Raw genomic sequence first — 18,018 nt, 5'->3', positions numbered from 1 at the left:
GGCCTTGGGTCTGGGGTAGGGGCAGTGGTACTCACGCGTTGACCTGATGGTATGGAGTCATCGGAGTCGTCTGCCTCGGATATGATCTGGAGATCATCAGAATCTTCCTCCGGGACACATGGACCTTCGTCGAAGATATCCACTGGTTCTGGAGCTGATCTCTGCATGTCGTGCCGACGGGCCCTCCGATCTCGAATCGTCTTCTTGGATCGAAAGGATGCACAAGCTGTACAGCTCGACTCGTCGTGTTCTGGTGAGAAGCACAGGTTACACACCTTGTGATGGTCGCTGTGTGGAAATTTTGCTCCACACTGGGGGTATCTCTTGAATGGCGTCCTTTCCATGAGTTGTAGGCCTCACTGCGTGATAGGCCCAACGGCCTGCGTCGATGACCGGAATCGAGCTGAAGAAGTCGAGTTTATAGTGATTAATATCGAAAGTTGTTTGGTAAAGTTTTTACGCATCGAACTACTTGTAAAGTAGATTTCGAACCAGAGCGGAAAAGTTGCATCCGAGCCTAGTGGCGGAAAAAAACAATCCATGGATGGAGCTGAGGCCCATGCGCACTATCGTCCAAAGGAGGAGTCATCTATCTCATGACTACAAAGACTTCTTCCAAGACGACAACAACATGCAATCATCCGAGACCAACACCAGGTGGCGATCTAATGCACAGCGTGAGATCTGCAGCTCATATGCCTCAAACATATACTTTGTTTTTCAATTCATCCATGCTGGTACTCTGAAATTCTTAGCACATGTTCCTCCAATAAAGCATGACTGCTCTTTGCCACACTACGAAAGCTTTATTATTGTGAATCCAAGGACCATCTTGGAGGTCTGTGACAGTACTGCATGGTGAAGCCTAACTAGCATCCCCAAATAATACTCCACCTTTCTGCACTACATCACTGCATTCCAAATTGACAAAGCCTTTTGTTTTACATCACTACTGGTAGCCCTGCCCGATACACTTATGTGAATAATTCTGGTAAATGTGGATAGGGAGAATATAATCTTCTCTGACGTGGTAACTATTTTGATGCTAATATTAGTAGCGCAAGAGAATTTTTGATGAACGTAAGGACTTATTACACAAAACGTTTGAGGCCCCTACTTTCGACACACTTCACTGTCCGCATACACAGATGTTGCTCCATTACTGAATGCAGAGACAATCAAAACAAGCCTGCTATAGACATCTTTGAGAAAGATGATAGTTACTTATGAAGAACATATCCAGCAGGGAGTCCATATGAGGGGCTTCACAGATACAGTAAAGGTCGCCAGTTCAGGCAGATTACCAGGGTTTTCAGTATTAATTAAATCAATGCACAATAGTGAAGGTGCTCAAATTGAGCACCCATCAACAACTTGAGTACCAGGTTCAGATTCCACAGTGGTGGATGCCACTTTGCACATTTCTTGGAAAGTGGGAAATGATGGGGAGACAGAACAAATTCACTTGTTCTAGAGACAAAAGTAGAGATGGTAAACAAGTTTTTTCATTTCTATTACAAAAGTAGAGATGGTAAACAAGTGTTTTCATTTCTATTAACCCCTTCCATGCTGATGACGAACCCCAGCCGTCATGCACTACGGTGCTTGTGTGCTGATGACGGCTGGGGTTCGTCATGGCCCACCCCTGTTCGTGTTGTTTACAGCACACCAGGGGAATCGCGGCCGCATGGAAAGGGTTAATAAATCAGTCAGAGAACCTCCTTCATTTCCTGCAAGAGATTGATGTGGTAGAAAGGCATTAATTCACCAAGACTGTTGGCTCTACTAACCCTGGTATGGTATGGTGTATTTCCATGAGGTATGCCATTCAACATGCAAGCCCAAAGGCCCAAAGGAAGAGCGGGGTAAACACTACTGCAGCTCACTAGCCTCTTGATGATTAAAGTGAGTTGTCACATCCAAAATAGATAGAAACGGATATCAGTGAAGTCTGAGAACCAGGTCGAGTCCAGGAGTGTGCGGATGACCACAACTGTCTTTTCTGATGTTTTGTACCCCTTTGAAAAGGGCTAGCACAGGAGGACATGATGATGCAGAAATGCATAATCCAAGCTGAACATAGTCATTGTCTAGGAAATACCAGGAACAGAAAGCAGCACACTTTTTGATTGCAAGTAATCGGGGAAAAAATCCATGCAAAGAATTCCTCCCTGAAAGAATAACCACTCTGCAATATCAGAATTGGATCTTCTGGAACTCAGAATTGTGGACCAATTTCACCTGTACTCAAGGACAGCATCTGGCTCAGGAGTGAACAGCTGCTAAAGAAATAGTGCACACCAAGGATAACGAGATCCATTCCATATGGAAGAAGTCAGCAATGGAAAACGAGCTGAAGTGTAAGTGAAGACAGCAGCAAAGCATTCGAGACTCAATGGCCGCCCTGCGGATCTACGCTGTTAAACTGTTTATTCTAAATTCAGAAATTGAAAATGCACATGAAAACTTCAGGTCTCATGAACAAACACTGAAGATAAGGGGCAAATAAAGATAAGTGGAAATCAACAGAGTCAAAAGGACGCCGGGAAGAAAGTAGGGGAGCTGACTACAGTTCACGAGACAGCAGTGAGCACAACGTCAAAAAACTAGAACTACAGTCTGGAGTAGCAAGAAAGGTGGTGGAAGGTAAGAAAAGGGTGGCGTTTCTATTTTGCCGAGATACTGTATATCCTGACTCGTTTTAGATTTATACGCTTGAATAAAAGCGAATGACGCTTACAGGTAAAAAAGAAAGCAAACTAAAACATGGGAAAGGAATGCTAAAATAAAGACCAGATGTCTTCAGACCATTGGAGGGCAATGTCATCATTCTTGATTCTCCTACGAAATAAAAAATAAACATTACTGTGCCTACTGTCAAGACTGGATGAAAGTGAAGGAGCAGGACATTCGGAACTGTCTGATATTTTCTGGATGTCAAAAGAGAGGCAATATTTTCAGCAATTTGCAAGTAGCTGGGTAGGTTTCCAAAAGCTCTTGTCATTACTCACGGAAGCGGATTCCTCTTCCACAGCATAAACCTGCTCTCCTCTGCCCTTTCTGTGCCATGTTCTGAGTTACTCACAGCCGCAACCCGGAAGCCATCCATCTTTTCATCCCAGGTTCCTGATAGTATAAAGTGCACTTTTCCAGATGGATCCATTACCTCCCCAGTCACCTGCAAAGCAAAGCATAGTATCAGAACTAGACTACATATTTTCTTAAAAGGATACAATTTACACAGTCTAACACACAGGTGGAAGTTAGCCGGCACACATTATTTAGGATCCTTTGTAAGAAAGGGGACCCAAAGACCTACAAAGGGCTGGGTCGGTCTTACACTAATGAAGCAATTGCAAGCCCTTGCACTCATGGAGGAGGGAATCGAGTAAAATACTTGCACTTGAATTTGGGCTCCCTAAAACAGGCTGGCTCAGCATAAAGCACACAATAAACTAGTCAAATATGAACTCTTCTGAATTGCCTAAATTGACTCAAATCCAAAAAGATAAAGCTTTGTTTTCTTCTATGCACCTTAGGATACATCCTCAATGAAATAATTCAGGATCATCAGTAAATTTTGCCTGACGATTGTGACAGGGCTCATTACATATATAAAGTAAGTTACCTGCAATAACTGGTGACCAGAGTAGGCATTCTCTATGGAGCCAAAGTATTAGGCAGCCAAACAAACCTCGAAACCAATCTCAGAGCTCTCTTAGCACTAAAGAGTATGATATTTCCAAACTCTGGTGACCAGCTAAATACATATTTTCTGGAAATTTCCAGAACAGCACAGTTCTACATATAAGGAAGTGATAGAAGAGATGTGCGTTAGTTGCAATGCTACTCAAGATGCCCATGATGGATCTTTTGTTTGTTTGTTTGTTTGTTATGAATCGCACAGGAACAGACAGGCAGGCAGGGTGAGCACTGAGCAATAAACAAACAAGAAAGATGGCAAAGTTAGGTATCTGCCGAAGCATCACTGGTAGAATGTTCCAAAGTGTGGGACCGAGGATTCAAAAAGAACAGCCCACAAACAAGGTAAGAGCTCGATCAAAAATGACACCTAGGTTGTAGGCCTTCAGCAATGGGAAATGTGTACCAAAAGTGTCAGAAATAATGAAGCAGATAGAAATCCTGTGTGTGAGAGTGGATACCTCTATTTTGCCACCATTAGGCAGATTCTGTAAAACGTCCTATGCGAGGCTTGGCTTGAGAGTTTGTAAAGGTACCCACGAGGTACAGGACATTCAACAGCTATTTAGCAATGATTTGTCGCATCAACTTGGCAAAGGAAGCTAGGAGTGTGATAAGAATGGCTTAATAGTGTTATATGTATTCATGTTACTCTGATCTTTGAGCATAGCAGTGACTATCCCAACTCTTATCAAAGTGATGCATTTAGGAAATTTCAGAGGGTCCTTTAATGGAGGATCCTGTGCTTGAAAATCATCAATGGACAAGGTCCTCTGGCTAACCAGACTAGGGGCTGAGGAGTACAGAGCGAACCTAATCTGGAGATATCAAAGGCAACGGTACAATGGCATTTGCTGTGGAAAATATACTGCTGGCCACAAGAGTTTTAGCTTGTTCCATTTATAACATGCCTTTCTATAGAGATGCAGGTAGAGTTGAGGATAGACATTAACTATGGAAAGAGATGGTGCTGCAAATTAGAGGCAGAGGCAAGATCAGAAGAGATGTAAGAGCCCTTTAAAACAAAGAAAGTCTTAGTAGACTTTCAGGTGGAGTTTTCTCTCTGCACACATGGAGTCTAAGCTCAGAAATGATTCCGCCATACCCATAGCATGCATCCTTAAGAAAAAGCAGCAGGCCACCTAAAGATGAGAACATGATGCTCATCCACCACATCAAGTACTGAATAAGTGATACACTTCTTCAACCTTGCTAGCCTGATTATTACTCAAAAGGTTTCTCGCAGCTAGACAAGGTCAGAGATCCCAGTCTCCACACCTTGTACTGCAGTGCAGGGTTTTGACAGGTGTGTCACCTCATTTTGAGACCAGACAAAGGACCTGGGAAAGTGGTCAGAACCAAATATAGCTTCCCTATCTAGGCAGCAAAGAGGAGATGGGAGCGAAAAAAAGGTAGCAAAAGTCTCCCCTGTAGGAGGATTGCCTATGATTCACCCAGGGAAATTTACAACTCCCTTACAAGTCTACTGTAGTTAAGCATTGTTTTCTGCAAGGTATTTGCATTACCTATTCACCGGTACACGTGATGAGAGGGGTGCTGACTTCTAAGGTAGCTCTATATATAAGGCAATTGAGAGCCTGGTTTGGAGGCAGATTAAAGTACAGCCACGGTGAAAGTAGAAGTCTTAAAAGGAGAGACTCCACACCCAAGAATCTCTAAACAAAAACAAAAAAGACAGCTTCAGTATGTCAAGGGTATCTTTATTGATCATACCCCCTAGAAGAGCATCTCTCCTTTCACAGCATTAGATATTCTTAGTATTCTACAAAACTATTAAAATCTCAGTCCTAAAATTTAATTCAATGGAGCCTCTAACATAAACATCAAAGTATGTGCTCTAGCCAGGTTCACCGATACTCTAACCTTAACAAAACACTGGAGAGTGGTCTTAAAGGGTTTAAGGCAGTTATGTGATGTGAAAGGTCCAAGGGGAAAGTAGCCAATCTTTTTACAAGTGTGAGTATCATGTATAGAAAGAAGTATGCTTTTCACGGACTATGGTGCATGTGCCAGATATTGACAGTATTAATCATTTTCATAACCTGAAGCTGGAGACCTAGAAAGAGTGGTCTTTCTAGTACAAGATTCGACATAGGGATCAACTCACCACCTCATAAAACACGGACCGCCTAGTATTGTCTAAGCAATTAAAGAGCTTCATCAAAGAATTCATGTGTAAGTGGGCAGAGGAATAGAAAAGCTCTCTTAATTTCTACATTTGGCTTTCTGCTATCTCCATGTTCAGTTCAACTTTATTCGGATACAATAGTACCCATAAAAGCACAAAAACATAAATACATCACAATAATTGGTACAAAGGTTAAAATTCCATTTTCATATATCCAAAGTGCCTAGTACAGAGCGAAGCCATCATTTTAACATATAATGGTTAAAACAATTCTCAAGTTGTGTCACACATAATCAAGGGTCCATCATAGACCTACGCGCCCTTATCGCAGTCTTAAGAAAAATGCCAGTGCGGAGAATCAATTCAACATCATCTAAATCTAATATGCACCGATACGCTGCATCCAAAGTGATTGGTCTTCTCTTGTTAAAATATGGATAAAAAACTGCTTAGAGTATTTAATATAATATTTACAGAAAAATAAAAAGTGCATAATAGATTGTTCACTCCTCCCATCACAGGAGCACAAATTTTGGTTAAAATATGGGCTATAACCCAGTGGCCCACTACACATTAAAAAAGATTTCTTAAAATGTACCCACAGATCTAACTCCTTCATATAATTGTTAACATTTTGGACAAGAAGACGCAGGGAATTTGGAGTGCGGCCTATAAGAACCGCATTGTCTGCTTAAAGGAGCACAGGGATGGGTTTCTTATTAATGTATGGGACATCTCGAGTAGCCATTTTCAAAGAGCTATTCAGCCCATTAATATATATGATAAAAAGCAGGGGGGCCAACAAGCAACCTTGTCTGACCCCCCCTGCCAATATCAATGGTCCCTGAAACCTCACCTCCCATGCCAATCCTTACTTGAGCCTGGAGGTCTTTATGTAAATACGCTAAGAAATTTACCAATGTTTAAGCCAACCCTCCTGCCAAAAGGATTGCCCACAGATATTCACTAGGTCAAAAGCTGTGGACACATCCATAAAAGCCATGTAGATGGGGGTCCTCCGTGCAATAGTATATTTCCTGACAACTAGATTTAGGTTGAGACATTGTTCGATGGTTCTAACCTTGCCCCTAAAACCCAGCTGGCATGGATCTAAGATGGCATTTGCTTCTATCCATCCCAAAATGTTGTTATACAAGACTCTTCCTAAAAGTTTAAGGGTATTGTCTATTAGGGACATAGGTCTATAATTGCATGGAAGAGATCGATCTCCCTTCTTAAAAATCGGGACTATTATTCTTCTAGCCCAAGTCTTGGGTACTTTTGTGAAAGTTAAATTATTAAAAACCTTCAAAAGCAAAGGGGCCCAGAAGTCCGGGTTCCACTTAATTAAATCGATAGGGAGCCCGTCTGGACCTGGCGCCTTATTACCCAGGCTCTGGTTGATGGCTTCTACAACTTCTAAAATACTTATTTCTATAGGTACCGGGCTACCCGGAGTAACGGTTGCCTCACTTGGGAGTGGTGAGGCATAGATTCCTGAAAAATGTTCAAACCATGCATCACTAGAGATATTACAGATAATCGGCGTTGAAGACTGGCCCATAGATGTTGCCCTTTTTTTGGCTAGCAGCCTCAGACAATTTGTCCCAGCGTTCACTCAGGAGATCCTTCTTACCATCTCTAATCACCTCATTATACTTCTTTCTGGCCAGTTTAACTTCTGTTGTGCACCTCGGAGTAGCTGAAAGTACCCTACGTAAATTCCTGTTTGCTTGTATGCATTCATGGTAGAACCATCTAGGGGTAGGTGGCATTTGAGGGGAGGGTCTGGAGAGGAGGATTTTAATCCTCTGACAAAGCTTACCGAAATCCTCAATTATCTGTACTGATGGGAATTGTAATGAGAGGCAGGAATCAATAAGGGACATTTTGTCCCTTGACAATTTCCTAAATATTTCGGAGTTGTCAACCCCTTCCAACACAATCTTAAGTTGTCAGTTGACACCGTTAGATTTGTAGCCCCACATTCAGTCTGAAAAATCGCCTATTGGGCAGTGTGTATCGATATCTTAATAGGGTTTTGGTCTCCAAAGTTAGAAGGAACAACTTCAGCAGATACTAACTGTTTTTCTATCAGAGGGCATACAAAGATAAAATCTATGATAGAACTGCAGCCCCTTCCCCTAGAAGTTGGATGATTAGTCATGGTTGACCCTACGACCAGAGGGGGTTCCAAAGAAAGGAATAAGAGTCGCCCACAGAACCACTCAAGAATCTCAGATCTTAAATCATTTTATTTATATCCATAGAAAAATAGAACACATTTCAATTGATTCAATAAGACACACAATTATATATATATATATATATATATATATATATATATATATATAGAGAGAGATCATGCACTCATTCTAACAATTACTGACTCACTCCCAGACCAAACACATTCATACTAAACGCAATCAAAAATCACATATACTCAAACAACCACTGAAAGTGCCGACGCGCATTTCGGAACAGTGCCAATATGGGGGATTCCTTCATCAGGGCGCTTGACATAAAAAGCAATATTTGATAAGGTCTCAATAGAGATCCTCTGAGAACATGATGTGGAACAGGTCCCCGATAGTATACGAGGGCAAGCAGAGCATATCTGTGGGCGAAAAAAACAAATTTAGTGAATGAGATTCGCAATTTCTCTGATACTTCGGAGTCAGATAACGAAGAAACACCGGGTCCTAGTGACACTTTCCTAATAGACGTGGCCAATTCAATGGCCCCCGACATCTGAATCATTTTTTAGGGAACCGCCGGGGCTCCACCAGCGTGAGGTTCAGACCCCAAGAGAAGGCACGTTTCCAGCAGACAAACTATCAACAGACGGGTTATCAACAGACAGGCTACCAACAAACAGAGAATCCGCCACGTTTTCTGGAAACAAGGCGGAATCAGTATTGGAGGGAGTAGGACGAGATCATGATTCCTCCGTTAATCCCATCTTTAACCTGTCCAAGAAACCTCTTGAGAAGACCACTATTTATCTCCTTTCACGTGGTCTCTCTTTTGTACCTAGTGCTACTTTCAACGCCTTTGAATTAAATAAAGATGTCCAGGCCTTTTTTCGAAAGATAAGGCTTAATAAATTCTTCTCAGGCCGAGAAATGGAACCAGTAAACAACCAGTCAGGTTTTCAACCCCCTTTTATCTTCACCCCTACCCTTGAACAGATTGGCCCAGAAATCAGCATCTTCGAAAAATCGGTATGTGCCAAAATGGAAAACTTGACCAAATTTGTCCCAAAACCTGCCTATAACTTAACCTATGATGAATTTCAAGCACTCAAAAGACTTTCCAATGACCACACCCTTACTGTGAAACCCAGCGACAAGGGTGGCGGGATTGCAGTCCTTGACACCTTGATTTATAAAGAACAGATTATGTCCATGCTTAATCGCCCGGAACACTACTGTAAGGTTTCTGCATATCCCTCAAGGAGAATAATGTCAGAAATGTTTGAGGTAACCAATGGTGCTAGACTTCGGGGCTCCATAGGAGACCAAGGATTTGATTTTCTTACAAAAACTTTCTTTAAAATCCCGGTTTTGTACGGACTACCGAAACTACACAAGAATCTTTCGGTTCCCCCATATAGACCCATTGTGTCTACTATCGGATCATTAACTGAACCACTCTCTAAATTTATAGACGCGTGTCTTGCACCCATTATCTGTCGCCTTCCTGCCTATGTCCGGGATATGGGACATTTGATCACCAAGATTGAGGGTTTGGATTTTAATCCATTGACTGAAGTACTTGTCTCGATGGATATCGAGGCATTGTACACTAATATTCTGCAATAAGGTGCCCTTGAGGCAGTCAAAAAGATGCTGGAAAATTCTGATTGCCCCACTGAGAAACTCTTCATTTTGGAATGTCTTGCGATCGTGCTCAAAGAACATTTCTTTGAGTTCGATGAGGTCATATACCAACAAGTGCTTGGCATAAGTATGGGCACGGCCTGTGCTCCCAATGTAGCGAATGCTTACATGGGCGCTTTTGAAGAAAAGTATATCTACAAAGAGGTTGCACCGTTTTTCGAAAATGTCACTAATTACAATCGTTATATTGACGACATTTTCTTTATTTGGCAAGGCCCACAGGAACAACTTGAAGAATTTAACCTTTGGATAAATCTCTGTGATCCACATTTGAAATTCTGAGCCAACATGAGCACATCAAGAATTGAATTTCTGGATGTATGGATCGAAGCGAACAATGGCCATATAGAGATGTCTCTCTATACAAAACCTTCAGCCCGTAATACCCTGTTGATTTATGAGAGCTATCATCCGCGCAGCCAAAGGAATAGCATACCATTTAGCCAATTCCTTAGGCTCCGCCGAAATTGTACAGATATGCGTAACTTCGAGTTCCATGCTGGGGAAATGAAAACTAAGTTCCTTGATAGGGGCTAACCAAACAGATTGATCAGGGACTCCTACAAAAGAGCAAAATACTTTGACAGGGAAATCCTTCTCAAACCTAAGGATAAAGACATTGAACCCAAACTCGTTCTGGTAACCACCCATTCTAATTTTAATGAGAAATTGAGATACATAATTAACTCTCAATGGTATCTCCTGAATATGGACAAAACAACTGAAAAACTGGCTAAACCCATCTTTGCGTTTCGGCGTAATAAGAATTTGAGGAATTAGCTTGTTAGAGCCTCCCTGGTTAATCCACCTGCCCCGCATCAAAGGAGCATCACTGGCACTAATCCCATCACTGGCAGCCATAGATGTGGCGGGTGCCATGCCTGTGATTTTGTGATTACTACTCCAGAATTAGAATGGGGCAAGAGAAAATTTCAATTTAAATAAATGACTAATTGCAGGACGAGTAACGTGATATATCTTCTGGTCTGTCCTTGCTCTAAAGGCTACGTGGGAGAAACTGGAAGGGAGTTCAGAACACGCTTTTCTGAGCATAAATCATGTATCAGAAATTTGCGTATGGGTGCACCATTGGTCTCACACTGGAAAGCCTTGGGACACTGTGTTGCGGACCTCAAATGGCTCATTCTTGAACGCATCCATAATCCCAAAGATGGGAACTCTGATGCTCTCCGTGGAAAAAGTGAAGTCTTTTGGATGTTTACCCTGGGGACGGCTGTCTCGGGTTTGAATTAGCAGATTCCGTGGGAAAATGCAATCTTGTAATTCTGGTTCGTGTCTACTTCTTCACCGACTGGTTTGTATTTTCTCTCTGCTCTTATGCTTGTAGCAGTGCTTCTTTTATTTTTTGTTGTACTTTTTTAGTATCGATCCTGAACCTGTTCAAGTTGTTATTTTTGGTTTAGTGCTTTACCTGTCTAGTTTTCTTTTATTCGAATCCTTTTTCAACTTATTGCTTTCAGGTAATTGTATGTACTCTCTCAATCCACCGAGTCACTCGTTCGGTTGTTTGTCTATTAGTCACGGGTCTATCTAACCTTTTGTGCTTTCCCTTCTTTTTTTATTTTACTCTCTTTTTTCATTTTATTTTTTATTTTCTGTAAGATTCATTTGTTCTGTTTCAGATTCCAGTAACTGGCTGGAACGTCTATTTCGAATTCTGGCGAACGATATTGGACCCCCTGTCTTTTATATTATTGATCTTCGCAGTATTACTGTTTACATGGCTTTTTGAACACTTCCGCCTTTCATAGATGACATTGACGTTCTGCCCGGTTTAGTTTATGTTGTTATGGTCTAGTTGGTTGGCGGAAGTACCTGGTTCCGCCATCGATCTCTATCATTCACAGGTGGCCCATATTTCTGGTGCGTAACGGAAAATATTTAAATCGGACCTCATTTTGTCCGTCGTCTTGGCGTGTACCCGGTGGGCTGGGTGGCAGACTTTCCTGGCGAATCGCGGATAGAATCCCTCTCGAGGTAGGTTGATACAACTCCTCTGGCACCGGACTACAGTATTTGGTTTCTTCTCTATGCATCTTTGGGCTTATTTTCTTTTTCTTTCTTATTCCTTCTGTACAGTTCTCGTCTGGAATCCATATCCCCAATACTGGGTAGCTGTTTGCCTGATCCATAGTCGCACTATAGGTATGCACTTTATATGTTTTTTGGTGATTTTCTTTCTTGTAGACGTTATACCCGTATTTACAGCATGGTTATTTTGCGCACTACCGCCGCTTGGCTCTCATTGTACATCTGCCCTATATCGATTGGCAGGTGTGAGTTTGCTGCCCTCTGCGGATGTTTTTAAACCTCGACTCCGCATGTGTATTTTCTCTGCATTATGGTAGAAAAGCTCCCCCCCCTTTTTCTCCTGCTTCCCGTATCAGTAGCAGTACTGTCAGGACTACGAACTAAATTGTTCTCTTGTTATATATTTTTTATATATTTTTTGATAGACCTAAATATGTGCCTTTATACACGTCTTTTAGAATTCAGTGTGGAGCCTCGGTGCATTTGCAATTCTCCTCACGCCCTGTTCATTTCTCTGGACGTTGTGCAACTCCAAGGTTGTCTGACCTATACCCGCCCTGCTCTCTCAGCCTGTCGTTATCCTTCAGGTGAGTGTTACTCTAGTTCCCTACTCACTCGGGACTTCTAGTAGAAGACATTTCTGTGCAGCGGTTTTATTGGACCACCAATATGATAACATTCATGTCCGTTTTTGAGTTCTTAAAATGCCATTCCCTACTTGTAGTTCTATACTGGCTTATCAGTGTAGATATGTAAACAGGTTCCTTTTTGCTGTGCCTGAGAGATTCATGCTTGTGGTACACTTGTATCAAGAGATGAAAATTGTTTTACCTTTCTTAGATCAATTCCTTGGTGCAGCCATTTTTATTTCGACACTATTGTCTATCTGGGGAGATCTCGGATATTCCGTTCCGCATTTTACATACGAGCTGGTTTCCTATTGTAAGGAGCCCTCCTTCAAATATTCTTGGTATGCCTGGCTGCGTTATTTAAACATCTTGATATGGGAATTGTTTGTGATCATAGACTATGAGGTGCTATTTATTTCTCTCTTTTTCACTTGTGGTTTCTTTTTCTGCTGTAAAGTATGGGTTTCTGGTCCTTTTTATCTGTTCTTTGTATTGTTCTTTGGACTATTCTACTATATGGTTGAAACGCTAGCGCTTGGTAGTACTTGCTCCCTCCTCCCTTGGAGACTTTTATTTTAGTCTCTGTTGATCCTATCCCCTTATCTCATTCACTAAATTTGTTTTTTTCTCCCACAGATATGCTCTTCTTACCCTCGTATACTATCGGGGACCTGTTCCACATCATGCTGTCACAGGATCTCTATTGAGACCTTAACGAATATTGCTTTTTATGTCATGCGCCCTGATGAAGGAATTCCCCATATTGGCACGGTTCCGAAACGCGAATCGGCGCTTTTCCGTGGTTGTTTGAGTATATGTGATTTTTGATTGAGTTTAGTATGAATGTGTTTGGTCTGGGAGCGAGTCAGTAATTGTTAGAATGAGTGCATGATCTGCGTGCCAATTTGTTAGTGTTCTGCTGTGTCCCGTGGGCTTATGTTATATCTTATTGTTTTGATCTCTATTTATATATATATATATATATATATATATATATATATATATATATATATATATATATATATATATATATATATTATAAAATAATTGTGTGTCTTATTGAATCAATTAAAATGTGTTCTATTTTTCTATGGATATAAATAAAATGATTTAAGATCTGAGATTCTTGAGTGGTTCAGTGGGCGACTCTTATTCCGTTCTTTGGAACCCCCTTTGGGGTCCTTCTAAAAACTTGGGAACTCCCTTTTTCATGTTGTTCTTGATTGTATTTGCCCTGGTGGGTTGTTCCCTCCCCCTTTAACCTTTTTAGGCTTCAGGGTCCCTCTTCTGTTTTTTATATTGACCCTACGACCAGGTCGATAACGTTGGACAGATTATAGGATCTTATAAACCAGACGAGTTCTCTGCCTCTACTGATAGATTGGCCATAATAGGTCGTCCCCTTTTCAGATTGTGTGTCTGGAATTTTGGCATTAAAATCGCCCCCAGTAACATACCCAAGAGGTCCCCGTTATTGGACGGGGTATCCAGGTCTGAAATAAAATCAAAGAGCTTAATAAAACTCTTGTTTGGAACGAACTGCAAATCATTATTGTAAAAATGTATCAGATGGAAGTGGATCACTCTTTTATAGAGCACTACCTGTTAATCTAAACTACAAGATGGAATTACCTTAAAGCTTCCCCCAGCAGCCACATTAATCACTATAAACAATCCTCCAGATGGTCTCCCCATCCTCGGTGTTTGCGATGTCACACTAAATCAATGGAACCCCTCGATATATAGTTCTTCTGTGGCCCAGGTTTCCTGGAACATGACAATGTCATATTCCCTAATCATATTTATCCAATCTAGATTATAAAGTTTTGAACATAGACCTGCCACATTCCAGCTCATAACACTCAAGGTTGCTCCATTGCCTCTTTTTGATGTAATTATCCTCTCTGGGGAGCAATTAGATCTAATTGGTAAGTTTGGGGTTGACATATCATTAACTTCTACATTAGATACCAGGTCTAATGGTCAATCTTGTGAGTCCAGACTAGAGAGGACATGATATCCATTCGATTGGGGCTTGGTTGTTTCAATGATTAAGGTTGGTTTATAAAAATAACCCAGTGTAAGTGTGCTAATATTAGTCAGGGGAGTAAATGACTGATCTCTAATAGATAATAGGCATCGGACCTGTTGGGGTCTTCTAAAGTTTAAAACAGTACAGACCCCATCTATATACATTTATTTGATGGTCGACCCACCCTACTCTCCTGGCCATAATTATTTCCTCTATCCTGCGCTGATCAAAATTCTTATGTTTGTGGAGCCAGTCTACCGACTTATTTTGGAGATCGGACCAGGACTCTTTCTATCCCACACCCAGCGCAGGGACACCAGTTAGGACAAGCACATATGGGGCGGATGCTGGTGGAAGATGTAGAACGTCAGAGTTAAAATTAGAACCAGGTTTACTGAGATCTCTATTCACATCATTGGTGCCATTAACTGGCATTAACCCTTGCATAGACGGCCTATCTTGGTTAATGCCCCCCTTCTGATTGCCCATACCATCCTTTCCTATTGTCATCCTACTGCTTCTATTGATAGGGTCATCACTTATTGGAGGAAATGCCCCCCTGTTCCCACATGGTTCACAAAGAACAGCTTGAGGGGGCGCAATGTGGTCAACTGCGCTACGGGATTGTGATGCACCATTACAATTAATTTGACCATTTGTTTGACCATTCAATACTGGATTCAAAACTGGATGCAAAACAATTTCCCCGCCCCCACCCCCAATTGTACTAGCTGCTGCAGTATTTGTTTTAAGCATTTTCTCCCATAATACATCAAGTTTTTTTAACAAAAATCTCCATTAGATCATCCAGTCTGGACTCAAATCCTTCCATCAAAGTATCCAAAATTTCAATGACCATATCGGATGCATTATGGCCATTTTCCAGGAGGTCTTCAGTCTGAGTGGAAATCGAATTGGTCGACAGAACTTAGACTGTCCCGCTACCACTACCACCATAACTACTGCATGAGACGCCTGTATTAGAGACTGTTGTTTTTTGCCTGGACTTTGACTGGTTTAACTTTGCTACATTTTACTTTCCCCTAAGTGCTGAGGTAGCCAGTGTCCGCCCTCTGACTGTTTTGCTCGAGATCCCTCGTGTATTACTAGCAGGAGCGCTTAGATCCTGGATAGCAGAAGGGGATAAAGATGGTGTATGTGTAACTACTACTACTACTACTACTATTATGCCGGGACTTAAAGGCACAGGGGACGATCTTAGAGTGTCAGAAGAAATTAAGTCCACAGTACCCCCGGGAGACAGACGCGGTTGGAACGGGACAAGATCTAAGGACAGTCTTCTCTTGGTTGCCTGTATCTCATATATAAGCATTGATTCGGCCCTTATGATAAAATTGTCTAGGATTCCGACTACCCCCCTCCGTTTACTCATTTTTGCAGTGGGGTCAGTTGATTTCTTATAGGGTGCTCAGTACTTTATTGTTCAGGGAGAAATGAGTTTATCAATTACATTTTACACAGGTCGTACAATACCTTCTTCTTCTGTAAATCGTTAGTGCTTGTTCAACGAGCCAAATGGGGTGGCCCAGCCCGGCCTCTTTCGGCCCCTGATGGCCACAGGCCTTTTGCCAGGGTTTAGCCCGGCGCCCCCCGCGGTCGTCCCGCGATGCTATCTCCATATATTTGCATAAGTAAATTGGGTCACAATGCTTAATCATGCTGGGATTCTCAAATAATATGGAATTCATTACAGTTCTGGGGTTAACTTCTCAGGTTCTCTGCGACAGGAGTTTCTTTCTTCCATGTGTTGCGGAGAGGAGTCAGTGTCTCAAAAGAAAATGGTTATCACTAAAGGATTATGCTGTTTTCATCTGTTATGTTACAATATGCATATTTGTAGAGAGTCTTATGACTCAGAAGGGCATCCTGGCGCTGGGCAAATGTGAGTCTAGGCACACCTATGGCCTAGTGGGACTACTCAAAAGGCCAGGTGTTCAGATTCTTGTGGAGTTAAAGAAGTGAGGAGGTGTCTTGTGTGTAGCAGAAAGTAATTCCATGCTTTAGGAGCGATGCAGGTGAAGGTTCGACAGTCAGATCTGGTTTCGGTATGTATGGGATACGTGCAAGTAGGAGCCCAGATGAGCCCAGATGAGCAGAGGAGTCTTGAAGGTTTGTGACAGCAGATGCGATTGTTGATCTATGCCGGTCCAGTGTTATATAGTACTTTGAAAATGTGGGAGAGGAGTTTTAATTGTGCTCATTTGTGAATGAGGAGCCAGTGGAGCCCCTTCAGGTGTGGTGTGAAGAGAGTATGGATAGGAGGTTGAGAGCGATTCTGGCTATAGAGCTCTGAATGGTCTGCAGCCTCAGGTGAGTTTTTTGTTGATCCTGGTATAGAGGGTGTTCCCGTAGTCCAGTTGCTTATGATCAGGCATGCATGATGGTTTTCCAGGGGCCAATTGAGAATCATTTGAAAATCTTCCTCTGCATCTTCAGGGTATATAAGCATGAGGCGGTGGCAGCATTGACTTGGGTGGTCATAACAAGTTTGTTGTCGATGTTTCCAAGGTTCTTGCCATTTGTGGTGGGGGTCGGTCATAGCTCTGTTGGCCAACAGGTGCAGGCCCACAGTGATATATGGGCGATTTCAGTCATAGAGGCATTGAACTTGATCCAGTTACTGGGCTTCTTGTTTGCGAGGGCGAGAATAAGTGGCTTGTCCTTGGTGTAGGAGAGGATGTTGATATTGTGAGGTGGATGATGCTAACTAGAGTTATGTTTACGTTGAAGAAGGCCAGGCTTGGGAAGGATCTTAGCTGAACTCCACAATTGAGATTGAGGGCATCCAAGTTGTACAGAAGCAGGCTGGCTGGCTGACTGACTGACTGGGTCATTCCCAGTCAGGAAGGAGCAGATCCATAAGAGTGTGTGTTCTTGGATTCTGATTCAGTGTAGGTGCTGGATGAAGGTGGGGTGGGAATCTGTCAAACGCTGGGAGAGATCCAGTAGGATGAGTGTGCGGGTCTCCTCTGTAGAGTCATGTGCATTTCATACGTGGCATGGATGAGAGCAGTTTCTGTGCTGTGGTTGGGTCTGCAACTAGACCGAATGTAGTCAAGTAGTTGGTGGTTGTTGAGATCCATTAATGGTTTTCTGTAAGACCTTGGCCAGGAATGCTAGTTGGGAGATCGGTCTGTAGTTAGCAAGTGTGAAAGGGTTCGCACAGGGTTTCTTCAGCCACTGGATGTCAGTTAAGTGTTTACAAGCATCTGGGAAGATGCGGAGTCACTCACAATGGGTGGAAGCATGGAACTGATGGGTGCAGTCCACTGGAGCAGGTAGGCATAGTGGGGCAGAGGTACGAAGGTGCCCTGAGTGGATGTATTACATGGTGGCAGTGGTTTCTTCTGAGGTATTGATAGGGCATGTGGTTGGCACCGCTTCTTTGGATAAGATCAGAAGGCTTTTGGCGAGATCTGACTTTTATTTTTGCTACTATTGGTGCTGGCATTCATGCGGTCTGCCAGAGCAGCACATTTGGTGGTCCGGATCATTTGGTGGGAGTGTCTTAGGGCAGATTTGAACACGCTT

General features: G+C 42.3%; 1 protein-coding gene across 1 annotated transcript in view; it reads right to left on the bottom strand.

Moving 5' to 3' along the window:
- Positions 1-18,018, bottom strand: part of OSBP (oxysterol binding protein) — a 442,669-nt gene that overhangs the window by 33,566 nt on the left and 391,085 nt on the right. Inside the window, exon 12 of the mRNA XM_086953078.1 lies at positions 3,012-3,178. Within this exon, the coding sequence (XP_086809204.1) occupies positions 3,012-3,178 (167 nt within the window). The remainder of the gene's footprint in view (positions 1-3,011; positions 3,179-18,018) is intronic.

The sequence above is a fragment of the Lissotriton vulgaris genome, chromosome 1_2, assembly GCF_964263255.1.
Source record: "Lissotriton vulgaris chromosome 1_2, aLisVul1.2, whole genome shotgun sequence".
Lineage (NCBI taxonomy): Eukaryota > Metazoa > Chordata > Amphibia > Caudata > Salamandridae > Lissotriton > Lissotriton vulgaris.
The sequence above is the reverse complement of the archived record's forward strand: the minus strand, read 5'-3'. Positions and strand labels throughout refer to the sequence as shown.